Raw genomic sequence first — 18,888 nt, forward strand, 5'->3', positions numbered from 1 at the left:
AGTGGGGGGAGGAATTTCCCAGTATTTGTAAAAATGCCCACCTCAGATTTGCCCCAGGTCCTGTGCTAGCCATTTTATGGGGGCACTCACTGCCCTTCCTCAACATTTCGAAAAAGCCGGCACATGGAGACCCGGGGTCTAAAGTGTCACTGATATCCATAATATCCTCTTTAATACTGCTTTCACACATTCTGAGGTTGTTGGCTTGAGATTCGGCTTGTTGGGTGGATGAGTACCATAACAGGTCCACAGTGCATTCTTACTGGCACTTAAAACACAACAAAAACTCTTTCCTTATTCATAGTCAATCCTCTGCTTTGAATAAGCTTATCCATTATTATTGGAACATGGGTACTTTCATCACATAAAGATATTTCCCAGTTGCAACGGAGAAAGCATCAACCAGGCACCAACACATGATGACCTCATATTATGAGGATGTCACATGGTGATTATGGTCATGTTATCTATGTGATGGTTACATGAATCAGCCCTAAGTGGCACAGTTACAGACCAGCAAAACAGAATCCAGATTAGAAAATAAGAAAGCGTTTTTGCTGACTTCGATAGGTGCCATTTACCCCCTTTGTTATGATTCCAAGGAGAAGTTGTATTTGGAGACTTTGGTTTAGTTGCCAAGCAAAAGACACTTTCTTTCTGCCTTTTTTTAAAGAGAAAAAGTGAAATAATCATTACCAAAAATTGGCTCTGGAGTAGTGTTCCATGTAGAGCTGTTCATCGGAAAAAGGAGCCAAATGAATGTCACTAAATGTTGGAAACATCATTCCTAGTAAACAAAAGATAATATACAGTAGCAAAGTTCAAATCTTCCGTGTAGCCCTACTTAACATTTGTTGGAAATACCTCATAAGCATTATCTACTCTCCATCATAATTCCACAACAGATTAATTCTGGACCACATTTAGGTAAGTCCACCAGCAAAAACACTTAAGATGGGCGTTGAGAAATTCAGATATATGTAATAAAACCTTTACATTTACATTAGCAATTAAATAATTTCTCCCTTAAACCAACAGCAAAATCTAGTCCATCATCTGAAGCTGTAGGAACAGAATAACATTTCTTAACAACTACAGAGACTACATCTAATTGTAGCATATCACTCACAGACCATCAACTGTTTCAGTTATCCATGGAAAACAAAATTCAAAACTGACAGTATTAAAGAACTGCATTTTATCAAGGAGTATCAAAATTGCAAAGCATTTTACAAACCTTATCTCCATTTCATAGATGATAAAATCATGGTGCAATTAAATAATGGTTGACATTGGAAAATAGCTGGATGCTTTGTGCATCAAAATCCATAAGTGAATTAATAATAGCAATGCACCTGGCAATGCAGAGATGAACTAGCAAACAATTTTCCCATTGGAATAAAGGCCAGTTAATATGAAGGAGAATCATGACATCCATAGAGAATTCTACATCTTCTTAATAAACAATGTTATGCTAACTAGAAGACAGTTTGAGATGGGAGAAGCTAGACAGATGGTCTAGAGATAATGCTGTAAACTGCAAAAAATGTTTCAATCATAGACTAAAATCCTAAAACACTTTACTCCTATGTAGTCATCGAAATAAGTATTCATCAAGAGTAACTGCCCCATCCAAGAGGCCCACTGCTCCCAAAGGGGCTTTCCCAGCGGCATGAGGAAGCTTCAAAGCCTCCCCGCACCGAAAAGTCCCCATTGGGCTCAATAGAGTTACACCATGCAAAAGGGTGTCATAAGTCTCAAGTCCCAGCTGCTGGCATAACACAGCGAATGACTGGGAGGGAGCTATACCGGTGACAGCAGGGGTGCTGGGATGCTGATGCGTCTGGAGCGACATCCACGCTCCGGGACATCCTAGTCGCCCTCCAGCAGTTTTACCTCTCTGCCAGGGGAAGTGCTCCAGGGAGGACAAATCCACCAGTGCAGCCATGCACCACTTTCAGGGGCAGATTCGGCTCCCCCTTTGGATGGGGGCATAAATTTGTTCAGAACAGTGATCTTACAGTCCTTAGAACATTTATAGATTAAATGTTTTATAAAACAGGAATTGGTCAACTGCTTTATAAACAGAGCACTTATTTCCCCAGGACAATATCTTCACTATACCCACGAAAAAAAAGACCTTCCCTGTCAGGCAAGTAAAGTAGAATTTGAATTTAGAACACCAAAATAATAGATTATATCAAAAAAACAAACCTCGAATAACAAAACATCTCAAGTTGGATGGAAAGAATAATGTACTTGACATCACAAGTCTACAGCAATACTTTCTAGGCACAGAGGAAGACATAGTAAAAAAAACTGACACCTTGCATGGTCTTGTTGACTTTGCTAAACTTAACAACATCAGGCTTTGTGTTATATACTTTCATTTTTTTAAAAAAACACACATACATGCTTATGCTTTCTCTGCAAAACACTCTAAATAGGCATTCAGAAAAGGTAAACATCTCACTATCAAACACATTTTAAATGAGTTCCATTTTTGACCCATCCTCTCATTTCCACATTACCAAACACCAGCAGTGACCTGTGATGATTTACATGAAGTCTTCATGATGGGCCACACTAAGAGGTTTCCTTCTAAGTCATCTTATAGTAAGATTCAGTAATCAGGTATTTGCTTCACTCTTCAGTATATGTTCAAAATAAACTGGTATTTTAACACAAAGGCAGATACAAGACTATTGGATTACATACAGTCTCATTTGCAGCTGTGGCACTGAACTTATGGTGAATGAAGAGAGCAGCAACCAACATTTACATAGTAAAAGAAAGGTAGCTGGACATCTAACACAGGAGGTACTATTAACAAGACCCTATGAACAAACACTTCCCAGATCAAATTATGTGGACTCTCTCTTCAGTCTCTCAGTACTGCAAACAATATGAACTCACCATTTGACTTCAACCATTTCTTGGAGTGAAGGTAACTTTCCAGCATCCTTTCATTGAACAGCATATAACCCATTGGTTCAGAAATGATAACATCTACATTCTCAGGAAGAGAGATTTCCTCAATTTTCCCTGTCAAAACGTTGATTTTATCACCGAGATTGTTACTTCGTGCTAATATCTGTGGAGTAAGGAAGCAGAAACGACAAAATAAATTAGTTTCTATGATCCACATACAATGTGAAGGGGAATGATGATGGCAGGTTTGGTAGAACGATAGAATCCTCCAACCACTATTTCTCAAGGCTCTTTTGTAGTAATGACTTGCAGAAAGTTTTTTTAAAAATTCAGATTTATGATTAGATTTCCACATGTTGAAATAAATGAAAAATATGTCAAATTATAATGTTTATTTATGGGCCTACAAAAGACAGGGCTAGTCAATAAATATTATAAATATAAAACAAGACAATCTGCAACCTTTTAAAATATGCACATTAGATATATAACTCCATGTCCTGTATGGATTTTATTTAGATGGGTGTTTATTTAATTGACCATGGACAAAAAGTATATCCACAATACAATCGCTCCACACTGGGATGGGGTAGATATGACGGTAGGCGAGGGCCATAAGAGAGAAGGGGGCGGAGAAATTACTATGCTTGCCCTGCTTCTGATCTCTGACCTATCCTGAGGAATGAGGGTAGTGGGGCTCAGGTTCTACCTGCTTTGTCCTTGCTGCTGATTAATGCCAGGTCCATCAATAATAAGACCGCAATGCTCCGGGATTTCCTTGGGGCCGAGCGGGTGGACCTGGCCTGTATCACCGAGACTCACGTGCGTGATGGCGAGACAGTGGCTTTAGCCGAGGTCGCGCCTCCAGGTTTCGCGTGTATCTACCAATCTCGAACCCAGGGCTTGGGGGGGGGGGAGTGGCACTGTTCATCCAGGATTCGATCTCCTTCAGGGCAATCCCTGTCCCAAGGATCACCGGCATGGAGTGTGCTGGCTGGAGTGGATGTCCTCTGAAGAGAAATATGCTTTTATATGCAGGCAAACATGCAACATGCATTTGAGAACACAAAGACCCAGGGCAGGTTTGTTACAGTAGTAGGCACAATAAACTAGCCCAGAATATGCTAGGAATGAGGAGGAGTGTAAGGAATCAACCACCCAGGGAATCCCTGGAACTGATCCACTGTCAGTGAACAGTTAAAAGCTAAAAACTCGTCTACTAAACAATACAGGTTCCCTAGAACTCTCATCATTAGCCTCATGAATTACAAAAAAATCAACAGATTCAAAGTCAGACACATGCACCTAACATGGGATCAAAATGACATTACAGAATTAAAAGCAGTGGCGTAGGAGGTTAAGAGCTCATGTATCTAATCTGGAGGAACCGGATTTGATTCCCAGCTCTGCCGCCTGAGCTGTGGAGGCTTATCTGGGGAATTCAGATTAGCCTGTACACTCCCAAACACGCCAGCTGGGTGACCTTGGGCTAGTCACAGCTTCTCGGTGCTCTCTCAGCTCCACCTACCTCACAGGGTGTTTGTTGTGAGGGGGGAAGGGCAAGGAGAATGTAAGCCCCTTTGAGTCTCCTGCAGGAGAGAAAGGGGGGATATAAATCCAAACTCTTCTTCTTCTTCTAAAAAATACCACCATATCAGATGCCACTGCATGGTTCTAAAAAGTTTACTATAAAATCCAATCAGATTTCATTCATTCTAGAACTCAGATCCATGTTACCTCCACATCATGTTATATTTTACTGTCAAGAATAACAGAACAGATAAACCCTGGACTGCATTAAACTGAAGCAATGGGTTCACATGTCCAATTCTACAAAGGGAAATCAGACATCAGTTCAATACACTCATGTAGTTCGCAAACTATAGCCCTACTGGAATGACTGTCTGTGGTATAGTTTACTATTTTCTTAGGATGAAAGAATGAGCAAGAATCATCTGAGGGTAAAATACAGAGGTTAGAACAACACTGCTTTGTGCAATGCTTCATAAAGCAGCTAGAAATTTGTTATTTAATCTGGCATGCATATTGCTGTACATTTTAAATGGATTAATGGTATGTCTGTTCCACTCATGGACATGCTGATTCAAGATGTTTTTTTAATGTAAAGGGTTCTACATAAGAGAGAAGACACTCGGACATAAATATTTAGGGTTAAAATTAAAGTATTATACTTGGAACTTCTGATAGAGAAGGGAACAGTACAAAACTAGTAACTTAGTCCCACCCCAACCCATCCCTTTCATAATGAACATTTCATTCATTAGATATGAACTCTCTCAATAGCAGCATGAAAGATACAGCAATATTTATAAGAATAGCTGGTCTTCTCTTTGAGTCCCTCTCAAAAAGCTCCCTTTCCCAGCCTCATATGCCAGACACACTTGTATTCCTTAAGGGCTAATTTTTTATTTCAAATGAGCCCATCACTAGCTGACCTTTCTCCTACGGAAAACTTTTCCTCATGCACAGTTGCTTCCATGTCCTGTTTGTTCAAGTGATCTCCATAAACTCCCGTCAGTCTAAAACTGTTCTTCTTTTCTAATCTTTATACAAATGACTAAAACAGGAATCTCAAATAGTATTTATTTGAAGCATCCCAATGATTTCAGTAAAGTATGCTTCACACTAAATTTGGGATCACAGCTCTGTTTGATTTACAGATCTGTGTAAGTTATCCACTCAATTTTATACATATAGTGGATTTGCTACACCCAACAGCAACATGAACTGTATTTGCATTTGCCACACATCATTGCTAAGATTTTAACTCTATAACACTACTTTTCCAATAACTTCTGCAAGAATATGATTCTGAATTTCTCTAAGCTGTAGGAGAGACTGTGTTAAATTGGATAAAAATATGGACTCATGCAAGAGAAAACTTGGCATACTGATTGTGGTGGGATTTCCGGGTTGTGTGGCCATGGTCTGGTGAATCTTGTTCCTAACGTTTCGCCTGCATCTGTGGCTGGCATCTTCAGAGGTGTATTACAGAGGGAAGTCTGTTACACACTGTGTCCACATAGTGGACGCAGACTTCCCTCTATGATACACGTCTGAAGATGCCAGCCACAGATGCAGACAAAACATTAGGAACAAGATCCACCAGACCACGGCCACACAGCCTGGAAAACCCACCACAACTAGTTGAATCCGGCCGTGAAAGCCTTCAACAATACATTGGCACACTGAATTAACTATTTATAATGTTCTGTGTTCAACAGCAATTTTTGCAGCATACCTACCTTATTATTTTGCAGGCTACACTATCATGAGGACAACAATGAACATTACTTTAAATGTAATATAAACTACATTTGGATACAGCTGTGTTGACCCAAATAGCCAAAATACCCAGACAGCCAGATTTTAATCTACAGGTAAAAAGGTTACTTCTTCAGAGTTGCATTTACCTGTAAGAAAAAGTAAATGCAGATAGCCATGAGATAACAAATGTGAGGTTTTCTAATTCATGAAAGTTGCATTTCCTCCAATTCCTCGCAGGATTTTTCAACTTCCTGGGCTTTACTTTTTGTCCAGTACCACCTCCATTGCGGTTTGTGTTTCAAGTGAGGTTTGTTGTTTTACCAGGGCTCTTAGTGCAATTATGTGATACTGTTTTGTTGAGATACTATTCTTTCATGTTCTAGTAGTATATATAATCAATGTACCTAATTCTTAACGTGGCAAAATCCGTGATTACTTAAATCCAGAGACTGGAGTCATGAGCAGATAAGACAGATCTCTCTACAAACCTGAAAATGCCTCAGGTTAGGAGAAAGATTTGAAATCTTTCTTTTAATTGGGGGTGTTAACTCCCCCACAATAATAGAAACAGCTTCTGTGCTTCAAGTGCCCTCTGCAGTGGCCATTGTAGGTATTGCTAGGCAACCGCAACAGTATTGCTGGCATCAAAGCCTATGTTTTTGTCAGTAAAAAGCAGGGGAAGGGGTAGGGCACTTCCCAGGACTGTTTTGACCTTTGTGGGAGGGCTCATCAGGGTCAGGCCTGAAAGAAATGAGATGTCTCTTTAAGTTCTTGTAGGTTCCCATTTTCGTGTATTTGTAGAGTTTGTTTTAATTTTTAACTTTGATGTGATTTTACTGTGTTTTATATTATGTTCGCTTTTCTATTTTGTAAACTGCATTGAATTGTGGCAGAAAAATAGCATATAATGTTTCAAACAAATATTAGATTGATCTACAACAGGTGACAAGACTGACATGAGACTGATTTGAGCACTGCACATGGCTAGCTCCAATGGGTAGTGGAAGTGGTCTCAGCAGCAAAGGGCATATCCCTTTCCCTGGGACATACCCCAAAATATGGTTGACAGCTGCTGAGTTCATCTAGAAGAAGCTGCCTTATAAAGTTCTTTTGTAGCTGATCTTTAGATAGTGAAGGCTCCAATGTGTTTCAAATATGGCAAAAAGATCATAGACTTAGAAGAGTAGACAACAAATAAAGTGATGCTTTGAACTCTAATGAGAAATCAAATGCTATTTAAAAATTCTGTAGCTCTTGCTACAGCGTTAATTATACCTCCAGCCTCAATGGTTATTCAGAGTTGTCTCGTGTTTTGCAAAACATCATGCAGCCCTTCATGAATCTTTGTGCACAGGTGCTAAAGTGGGGAAATAATCTCTATATTCTTTCTGTTGGGTTTTTCCCATGGTGGGGGAAAACAGCTTATTCCAAGCCCAATGCTGTGCACAAACATTTCTAAGACCAGAAACAGAACTGCCAGATTACAGTCCTTAAGAGGCAGCAAGTCCCATTGAAATAAACACAACTATTTAATGCATAAGTTCTGTGTGTTGCCAGCTCCAAGGCACAACCTTCTGAATGCTTATTCCCACGAACCACTGTGATGTGTCCCACAAACCACTGAGTACTTGTTTAGAAATCACACTTGATAACAACCTAAATTTGTCAGTCCTCCAAAGACTCAGTCATGAATACCTTGTCTCTTTAGCACCCAGCAAAGAATGTCAAACAAATGCAGCAGATGGATTGAATCCAACTCACTTACCTCGGCATATTTTGCCACAGAGCTAGCTTCGACAGCGTAGACTTTTCTAGCTCCAGCTTGCACAGCAAAAAATGAAAGGATTCCTGATCCACAGCCAACGTCTAAGACCACCTTGAAGCAAAAGAAGGGAGAAGTGTGTCATTTTGTAAAGTGTTGTTTATGTTCCAAGAGTTTATCAGCGCATTCAGAAGGTATATGAAACACGCAGCAGCTGCTGCCAAATGTCTGTAGATTCTTCTGTGAAGCATACTATTTAGAAAGAAATTCTGGTTGGAACTACTCCAAGTTTCTTCATGACATTTTGAAAGCAAGATGTAAACATTGAATTCACACTGATGGAGAAAAAGAAGGGCACAACTATTGTATCAGATTTGCTCCTGCTGCTTCTCCATAGTTGACAAGAGTCAGCAAAACAAAGAACGCATTGTAATGAAATCATAATCATTGTAAAGGATCTAGAAATGTGCAAATTAACCATAATTACTTGTACAAGATACCTGCGTGGTTTCTTCACTCTCACTCATCCCACACAATGCCATCATTAAGAACCATCAGTAGCAAAAGCAAATACTTTGATGATTATTAAAATACTCTCTACTTTAAGAGGTTCACACTCTGACTTGCATCATCATAGGTTCCATAACATGTCTTACAACCAGATTAAATATAGTTATAATTAAAATAAAAACAAAGGCCGTTTCCGCACGGGCAAAATATGACGTCGTCGCAACGGAAAAAGAAGCGTCAGAGCGAGAGCGATGCTCGCCGCAGCCGCGAGTGGATATCGCTACCGTCAGCAAAACGCTTAAACCGGCTGAAGACGGTGTATTCAGAAAACGCTTAAAACCACTCTTTTTCCCCATGTGACGCATCGACGCCGCACTCGTGCGAACAGCCGCCACGGAGCTGTCGTCAAAATGGCGATGCGCTGGCCTGCACGGCTTAGCAGGCGTTATACGCAAGCCGCTGAGACGCCGCTTCCGCGAGCGCTTCCGCGCGAACCGTCACATTTCTGCGGGCTATGGATCGCCAAGAAATTCGCTTCGTCTGTGTGAACGCTTTTTTTGGGATGCGTCGCAATTTGCGACGTCATCGCGTCGCTGCTTTTGGCCGTGCGGAAACGGCCAAAAATAGCTGGAAAAACATCAATTAATAATACGAAAACTGCCTTTTCCTGGACAAATGATGCAAAAAAACAAAAAACAAAACCCCACCAAGTAGCCAGGGGGGAACCCTACAAAATTCTTTAAATTATCAGTGCTATCATATAAAACCCGCGGGATGTGGGACAAATTGTTTTAAGGCGGGACTGTCCCACCAAAAGCGGGACGTCTGGTCAGCCTAGCCAACAGTTCAGTCCGCTGTACATCAAAAGTTGTAGCCTTATGCTTGCAGTAACATTTCAGTCAGTATTGCAGGAAGATAGGCCAGTGCAAATATTTGGAATTGGGGAGCCTAGTTCTTAACAAAGCTTACCTTATCTTTAAAATCTATATGGTTCTGTAGTATTGCTCTGTGATACGTGGCCGTCCTTACAAAATCCTGCATCATATTCTGTTGTTGAGACAGGCAGCCATAAAACTATAAGAAATAAGAGGAATAAAAAGGAGAAAATATATAAAAGTTTGCTTTCTACAATCTGCCTGCTGCACTACACAAAACAAGGGTAAACGCTTCATGGTAAAAACCCAAGCCAGCATTCCAAAATGGCTGATCAGGAAGTGCAGTGAAACTGGGAAATATTGAATTTACCTCTGATAGGATTGTGATGCAATGGACCGCTACCTGAAAATATTGAGCTGCAGAGGCTTCTTCGGTTCTCTGATTGAACACAGAGTGCTCCTTCTTCTGTTTTCTGAAGTTCTTGAGTGCATTTGAAAATATGCTATATTCTGAAACAGAAACAACAAAGCTAAAACAATAGCAATTTGGTGCAAGGGCATCAATGAAAGGCAACAAATTTACACCAGGTGTGGCCTGGGCAACTAAAAGAAATGGCTTGTTTTATATGGCACTGCCAAAGGCAATTACTTAAACTACAGTTATCATCAGATTGTAACTGCAAGTAGTGACATGGAAGATAATTGAATGAGTTGTTCCAAATACAATACAAAAGATAACATGAAATATCTTATGTAACCTACCTTTTATTATTTAGTGTTGATTAATCTATCTGTTCATTTTCTTAAAACAGAGTAATTCAGAAGGGCAATGACCTTTTTGGGAAAGGACAGAGATGAGGATTTTTGCAAAAGATTTTGTTACAACAGATGTTTCTTCAATACCTATTCACCCACAGAAAACACTGTAATACTGTTGGAAAGAAGTTGGGTGGGGTTTGTTTTATTTAGTTATAGCAAGCAGTTTTAAGATTATGAGTTAGAGCGGTAAAAGTGGCTTCTTTTGGGGACTAATGTTGCTTTGGTGACTGCTTTGCCTACCTATATGTCAGGGGAGGTAGTTGTGAAATTGCTGCAATGTGCAGAGGGGCTGGACTGGATTATCCTGGAGGTCCCAAATCTATATTACTATGATTCTATGTGTTATATCATCCACAATGTCAAAATAGTGTCACAAGAATATCCACCACTCCTTGTGCAGCCCATAAAACCCCCTGAAATTCTGTTCCTGGATTATTACGGGACCCTCAGGGGAGCACAGGGGGGCAACGTGGTAATAGGAAGCAGGAAGCGCGGTCAAACCACTATTGCATTCAACATTTAAAGGAATTTTTTTTACAGAAATCAATAAATATTCTCTTCAAGTTTTAAAATTATTGCTTTCGTTTGCAACTGAGACCTACTCATTACAGTATTAGCCTCAGCATGCAGATTCCACCCCACATTAAATGGCTTGGGTACCTGTCCATTCCGTGTCCTATAAAATCAAGATACATTGACCTGTGAATCAGAGCCACGATACAGTGGAGTTTCCTGCCCCCACCAAGGACTGCTGCTGAAGTGGAACAAGGCCAAGGACAGAACTCTTGAACATGGTGAGTGCTGATTCATGTTACAGCACCTGCACAGCAAGTGTCACAAGGAGACTGGCTTCCAGTCTAGTAGCTAGCCCGATAAAATTTTCAAACTGATGCTGTGCCAGCCACACTAATGAGTCAGCTGATTTAGGGTTTTATGCAGGAAAAATTTTACAATAACATCCTCTCTAAAGCAGCAGCCCAATCTGCAATAACAAGAAATATCTCCCAAGCTCTGGGAAATGATCTCACGCTCATATTTCAGTTGTTTTATATCAGACCCCAAGTAACTTTCATACATCGCTGAGAAAATGCAGTCAATAATGTCACAATTAAAATATATAATAAAATATTGACAGTAGTATGGTAATGTTCTCCAACAGAGAAGACAGCTCAGTATCAATAATGTTTAATGGAATAAAGGCAGGATGAAGGCAGACAAATACAGGGCCTTGTCATCTTTTAATTATTCATTTCTAAAACTTTCTTTAATCATCTTTCCAGGGATCAACATACAAAGCTAACATAATCACGGTGCTGGGATTTCTTAATCACTTTCAGCAGACTGTGTAGAGAGATGGCACAGAAGTTGTCCAGATAATTTTCAGTATCTGAATTTTCAGTATCTGAATTTGTCCAGCTCATATTGCTTTGCTATTCTCCAAATTAAGCACCATTTCCCCAGACATTCTTCTCCAGCACAGAATAAAATTTTCTGCATGCACAGTGAATATTCAGCAGACCAGGCACTCCAAGTCAGCTGTTCTATAGCTTAATTCTTAACACTTCTTTACTATTAACTCCTTACCCTCACAGTAAATTATGCATCCAAGCCACAGAAACAAGAAGCCTTTTGTTCAATGTGTTCAGATTTGGATCAATTCTCTTCACAGTTCCTTGCAAATTGATTATGTTGTTGGTACCCCACAGCCAAGTGTAAAACTGCTGCTTTTTGCTGAATGAGCTTGTTCTTTTTGGGGAGAGAGGGATACAGATTTCCAAACAGCTGTCCAGCATGGTGTTATTGTGGACTGAGTACTGAGCAGATGAAATCAAATGACAGTTCCCAGGCAACAGTAAGATGGTGCTGCAGCATGTGCATTATTAGCACACCAAGTGGGGACAGAACTTTCAGAACATGGATGATTTTTCCCCCAAATGCTTTCTAAGAAGATTCAATAAATATTAAGCAGATGTCACATGTGTTCATTACGAATGCATTCAGAACAGGCTGGATAGGCTTATTAACACCTGTAGGATTAACTTCTTTGTTGATGGAATGTTTTCTGTCTTAGGACTTCTTCCAATGCTATCTTTCCTTTCCCTTCATTCCTAGAGCCAGTTCAAAGAAGAGGCTAGAAAAGAGTTGCAGGTATGGGTTTTTTTGTAATACAGTATTTCAAATGGCTGTATATGAATGTGAATGGCTCACAATATTTTACGTGACATGTTATTTCAGAATGATCAGTAATAGATTATGCAAATATATCTGCGGCTATCTTTCAGTGGTTGTCCTACAGTATGATCAACATCCAAACAGATGTATACCTTTCTCAGCAGCCAATATGAAGAACTGTGGGGAGGGGGAGCCAGGACAGAAATTTCCTACTTCCTGGTGCCTGAAACGCTGATCATCAGAGGCACTTTCCCCACTTCAAAAGTGAAAGTGGAGCATGTCCATATTGGGAAGGCAGAGCTTGCGTGCCAGACCTTCCCACGGTTGGGGGGACTCAATAAGAGGTCTGGGGTAGTAGAGGGCTTGATAATGCACGCTTTGGGGCTCTGCCTGACAGCTCGCTACTCCCAGCAGGAAGGGGTGTCACTAAATGGGTATGCGCTCAAGTGGCACCAAGTAACTTTCTGTCCCTATCCCATTGGGGAGATGGTTCGGGGTTCAGCAATTGCTGCCTGAAGGCCCTGGTTAAAGTGATTGCTGCCCGTATGCCAGGTTCATCGTTCGCTGCCTGGTGGCCAGGATGTGCCCCTTATGCTCGCCCAGCTTCTCATGTTGTTACTAGTAAATGGGCTGTGGCCAAATTCTATTCCAACTAAGAAGTGTGTCAGTGGTCAACAGAGCGAACATCCGCACATCTGCACGCAACTACAAATTACCTCTCACTCTAATCTATTTTACAGGTTTGTGAAGAGTTTATTATGAGGAGATGTTAAACATAATGGCCCAAGTACACTAGAAGAAGAATGAAATAAAATCTAATAAACAAAGAGTTTGGAGTTAAACAGTATTTCGGTTAGGTAAGAAATTCTACAAAAGTACTAGGTGGCCTATACATTGATTGGTTGAACTGTTCCAAATAGATGACCATTGTCTTCCAAAGACAAGTGTTTAGCTACTAGACTTCAATTTTATGACCTCCTCAATACTATTCAGATGTTGCACACATGTTCTACAGGAAATAGAGCACACTACTGATGATTTATGGTTGTCTAAATGCTACGAGCAAGAAGGCCAAGAATAGCAACATGCTGCATGAATATAGGTTAGTTGTAGATACATATGTCACCATAAAGACAGAGGAAACAGGAGCTTGAAAATCCAAACCATTATAAACATCTCAAATTATATACAGATGAAATTTACATCAAAGCCAATAAAAATTCTCCACTATACACCAACTGAGAGCTACAGATGCTTACCTTTGTAGACATATTTTTCACAATTGAAAGTAAAAAAATGAAAGTAGCTTATACTAATATGCATTATTTCCTCTCTTTAATTTAGGTTTGCACAATTGAATGAAGCCCACCAGCCATGTGTTATGTCAGATGACTGACAATGCTTTTTCCCGCCCCATTTTTGGAGTCCCAGTCTTACCACAAAGTTAATCTGGAGCAGTGGTGGCAAACCTATGGCACTCCAGGTGTTCATGGACTACAATTCCCATCAGCCCCTGCCAGCATGGCCAATTGTAGTCTATGAACATCTGGAGTGCCATAGGTTCGCCACCACGGGTCTAGTGGCTAGGTTCATCTTGTTGAATCACCAGTTGTAAAGACCTACTCTAAACATTTCAAATGATTGCTATGTCTTTTCTATTTTGTAGACATCAAAGCTGAAGCAGAGGCCAACAGGTCCTCTGTTTGGCGTCATACACACAGTGCCAGTGGTTTTCCAAAGCGATTTGGGAGGTTGGAGGATATTTACATTTATCTCCTTTCTGCACCATCCAAAGATCCTTGGGAGGTGGTGCAGCACTGCCTTCACTGCGCCGTCCCTGTCATCATGACGCTCCCCCTGCCCCAATCTGGACTGGGCTGTCAATCAATATGAAGGGAGTTAATGTTGTCATAGTCAGAACGGACCTTTGGGGCATATTTGAATATTTAAAGTACTTACATCCTACCCTTTCAATAAGCCCAGGGGCTGTTAACAAAGGTTAAAAACAAGACAAAGTCAAAATACAACAGAAAATAAAGCTAAAATATGAAACCACTATAAAATCCTTTACATCAACCCAAACAATCTACCAATACTTCTAAATCACCAGTCTTATAGTTAAAAGTATATCATGATGTTCAACAACCCATAAACAGCCATAAACAAGAGAGTTTTTCAGAATAACTTTGTTTTACAAACTTTCCAAAAAACTAGGAAGAAGGGTTTCTAATCTATAGGATCAGAGGCTATGGCAAAGTAAAGAAGCAGCCAAAGGAAAAGTCTGGTTTCTGATTGAGTTTGCCAGACAGCCTGGGACAAGGGAATGAGGGGAGAACTAAGTGCTACAAAAACATACATTACTGCAGCTGAATAAAGCACTTCCCTGTGAAGACTAGTAGATTAGAAAATTATTATACATTACGAGGGAGAGAGACAGAGGTTATACAAAGCTGTTGTTTTGAATGATATTCACATAGGGTTGCCAGATCTGGATTAGAAAATATCTGGAGATTTAAGCAGGGAAGGACTTGAGGAAAGTGGGTTTGGAAAGGGGAGGAACTTCAGAGGGGTATAATGCCATAGAGTTCCCCTCCAAAGCAGCTATTTTCTCCAGTGGTACTGACTGCTATCACCTGGAGATCAGTTGTACTCCCAGGAGATCTCCAGTCACTGCCTGGTGGTTGGCAACCTTATACTGCCTCTTTTAGGCAGTCTAGTCTGGCTGTAAGCACCTTGAACTGTCAGAAAAGATTTTTAAACAAGTTCAGAAATTTCATTTATATTGCACATCTTGGTGTTGCAAATCCTATTTGAAATCCTAAAATACCCCTAGGCAAAAAAAGCAAAGGATGACTGACAGACTCCAAACCAGTTCTCTAGTTCTAACGTATTGCACCATTAGACTAGGTTCAGTATGTTCCCATTGTACTTAATGAGGATGATGCAGTACTGCTGTCCTTTATGCAGGCGAGCTTGAAACAATCATTGAATTGCTGTGCCAAGCACTGTTTGATAAATAGACTGGAGTTAAATTATGAGAAATCAAAAGTCCTTGTCTTTGCTAAAACCTGGAAACCTTAGAACTGGAGGATAAATGGTAACAGTTTAGAGCAGGTGAAGCAACTGAAATATCTAAGTATTCATTTCCACACAATGTGTCCTGGACCCTCCACTGTAGATCAGCAATAGTCAAGGCCAATCCTAGTGATTCGACCATCACATGGTTCTTTTTCAACAGAGGTAAGCAATATATGCCTGCAGCTTTAAAACTTTTTAATACTAAGATAGGTGCATAACTGTTGTATCGAATCCGCTTATAGATTGCTGCTGTTAATTATACTTTGGAATGCATTCAATCAAAATTCTTATGAGAAATTATGGGAGCTGAAATTTTTTCCATATGCAGCTCTATGCCTGTTGGAATCTAAGATGCAGCTCAGAACTATCTAATACTTGCCCCGAATACACCACAATTCAAATCCCCAAAGCCGTTCGTTCGTTCGTTCGTTCGTTCGTTCGTTCGTTCGTTCGTTCGTTCGTTCATTTATACCCCGCCCTACCCCCAAAGGGCTCAGGGCGGCTTACAAATGGCATAAAGACTAAAATAATACATTAAAATACATTTATATTCCACTCTACCACAGCCAAAGGCCAGGTTCAGGGAGGCCTACACTTAGTCACCATATAACATATACAATCAAAACATAATTAATACAATCTATAAATAATATATTCTATAAATAGAACAATAAGCAATGTAAATATTTTAAATCAAAACAATAAATAGTTAACATTTACAAAATATTCAATCTTCAACAGTGGATACATTTAACCAAACAAGTCTATAAATAAATAGGAAATAATAAAATAAGAGTCCCCACTAAAACCTACTGGACCTGCCCACCCACCTCCCTTCTCCAAATGTACCAAGTCAGACCAAAAATGAAAAGGAGGTAACCCACCCTGCCCGCAATCAGTCCCCAAATAAGCAGCACCCTTATGTCACCACCCAAGGCCACTGCTGCTCCTTACATTGCTGCCCAGCCCCACCCGCTCCAGGTGTTGCAAATTATCTAATGCTTTCTGAATCCAGCTTCTCCAACTGGTTAACTTCAATTGAAGAAAAACTTAGATTCCCTTGGTTTATCCATGGGCTTGCTATATATGCTTTTGGCATTAAAAAAATGTAGACAGAAACACAAAAATCTTAATAGCGCAGCCACTAAGACCAGTTCTCTATGGGGTTTGGGAATCCCATCCAAAATAGGTTGAATGGCTGCTTTATCATCTCCAGAATCCAAATCAACGTAGAGCCTTTCTCTAGCTAGGTTCAATTGTATGCCATCTGCTGTTCTTTATGGAAGATTCCAAAATGTAGCTTATTCAGAAAGACGCCGCCCCTGTAAGATGGGCTGCATTAAAACTATTCAGCATGCTCCACTTTACTGTCCTTTTATTTTGAGGTTTGCACAAAGTATATCAGCCCTATTTTAGTGCATAGGACTGGACTTCCTGGTTTTGTTAAACTGATATTTCTTTTGAATAATTCCAATCTTGAATTAACCAAGAGGGTAGCCATATTTCTCCAAGAAGCCATGAAGTTGTATCATGCTAAGAATGGGAGATAAGTTGTGGAAATTTTAAATTTGTCTTGGTAAAAATGGGCCTTTTATATCTTGCTTCATTGCTCTCAAGTTCTTTCTGTTATGCATTTATGTATTATGCTATGTTTTTTAATGCCAATAAAGGCTTATGGTATGGTATAGTAAGGTACCATTTAGTGGTTTTAAACATCAGTTTGGCTTTGAATAGTATTTAAAGCTAGATGTCTTGAATATCACAATAGCTTTTACTATGCAATGGCAGTCAATCTGGACCGAAACATGTGAAGGCTGAATGGCAAGTATTCTGTATTGGGATAGGTTACATGTCTGAGATAGCAATGGAAGGCCTTCATAACTTGACATGCTTAGAAAGAATTTGTTACCAACCTTGTTTCAAGTTTGAAACTTCTGAAATTTTGCTGGGAAGCCAGTGGCATACTGCTAATGGGGACATGGGGTCTCCCTGGATGCACACCATTTGATCATGTGGGTGCACCGGGCGCTGGCCAGTTCCTTGTGGGACCCAGCCTGTGCCTGGCAGCTCTCTCTGTGCTGTTCTGGTGGGTGTCGCGACTGCAGGCTGGCTCCTGCCCAGAACTGGCCTCCTATCAGCGGGGCGGCAGGACCTGGCCTCAGGCACCTGCCTGTGAGCCATGGCCACAGGCTGGCTCTTGGGCAGGAATTGGCCTGCAGCCGTGGCTCAGCAGCTCAGGCAGGTGCCTGAGGCCAGCTCCTGCCCTTCCCGGCTTCCCTGCTGACAGGGAGGCCGGTTCTCAGGCAGGAGCAGCCTGCGGCCATGGCACCCATCTGAGCCACCTGCTGCCAGGCCCGGCCCCACCGGCTAAGGTAAGTGGGGCATGGGGGACAGTGTGGGGAGTGGTGGTCGTGGAGCTCCCTGAGCTGGTTTTGCACCAAGCGCCATTTCCCCCCGGTACACCTCTGTGTGAAGCTAAAAGTATGCTACCGTGTATTTTGACCAAAAATATTCCCAAAATTTTGGAAGAACTGTTTAGATGTATAAGAGCAGTCAGATTATATTTGCAACAAAATAGAAAGCAGAAGATTGTCCACAGCAGGAAGACTAAGAAAGTAAACTTGATGATTCGCAAGTTGAACATTTGCATTCCCAATAATATTGGAATTCTGCCAGCAAGTCAGCAGGAGCAACTAGTGAGGTGATAAAGTGCCTTGGAGAGTAAATGATGTATCAGCACATGAAATTTTAAAGGATTGTTGTTTTCTGTGGGTGGAAAATCATTTACCCACAGAAAACCATGGCCCATTAAGCACTCTGGGGGCTAGGGCAACCTTCATTTATTTATTTATTTATTTATTTAGATTTTAGATTTTTTGAACGCCCTCCCTCAAAGGACTCAGGGCGGTGAACAACACAAAATACAATAATTTATTATAATATAAGCGCAATAAAAACCTATCATAATTAAAACGCAGAACCTTCCTCTCTTCCCCCCACCTCTGCTCCTGCTATCGGGGGTGGGGTGGGGGGCCCGCACATACATAATTATCATTTTCATTTCCTTTGGCAAGTGCAAAAAGGGCATAATTACTATTTTCACTAAAATTGGAAGTACTGCTTTTTAAAACAAACTTTTTGTAACAATAACAATACTCCAAATTGTTAATGCAAATTGGAGAGCGGGAGGAAGAAAGGGAGGAATGTACTGTTCTGTGGGAAGGGAAAAGGTTGAAAAGAAGGGAAAAGAATCACAGGCATGTAGGCATGGTACACTTGTTCAGGTTTGGGTTCCCAGTGAATTAACAGAAAAAAGTCAGAATTTGCCCACATCGGGGAAAACTGTCCTTCCATTCATTAGAAATGCAGCTGAGTTGGGCCAGTTGTGTAAAGGAAAATAAGATAATGTTGCAAATCTGGTGTGTAATTGAAAATCTGCCCCCAAGCAAAGGT

At 40.6% G+C, this 18,888-nt stretch overlaps 1 protein-coding gene across 2 annotated transcripts in view; it reads right to left on the reverse strand.

Moving 5' to 3' along the window:
- The window catches only part of LOC125436461 (histone-arginine methyltransferase CARM1-like), a 73,809-nt gene that overhangs the window by 29,827 nt on the left and 25,094 nt on the right, over positions 1 to 18,888 (reverse strand). Inside the window, exons 3-7 of one of the 2 annotated variants that reach the window (XM_048503472.1) lie at positions 9,770 to 9,876; positions 9,461 to 9,565; positions 7,985 to 8,095; positions 2,917 to 3,094; positions 697 to 787 (exon numbers count right to left, since the gene is read on the reverse strand). In XM_048503472.1, the coding sequence (XP_048359429.1) occupies positions 697 to 787; positions 2,917 to 3,094; positions 7,985 to 8,095; positions 9,461 to 9,565; positions 9,770 to 9,876 (592 nt within the window). Of the gene's footprint in view, positions 1 to 696; positions 788 to 2,916; positions 3,095 to 7,984; positions 8,096 to 9,460; positions 9,566 to 9,736; positions 9,877 to 18,888 lie in introns of both variants that reach the window. The other variant, XM_048503471.1, reaches the window with a different exon arrangement.

This window comes from Sphaerodactylus townsendi, linkage group LG07 (genome assembly GCF_021028975.2).
Source record: "Sphaerodactylus townsendi isolate TG3544 linkage group LG07, MPM_Stown_v2.3, whole genome shotgun sequence".
Classification (NCBI taxonomy): Eukaryota; Metazoa; Chordata; class Lepidosauria; order Squamata; family Sphaerodactylidae; genus Sphaerodactylus; species Sphaerodactylus townsendi.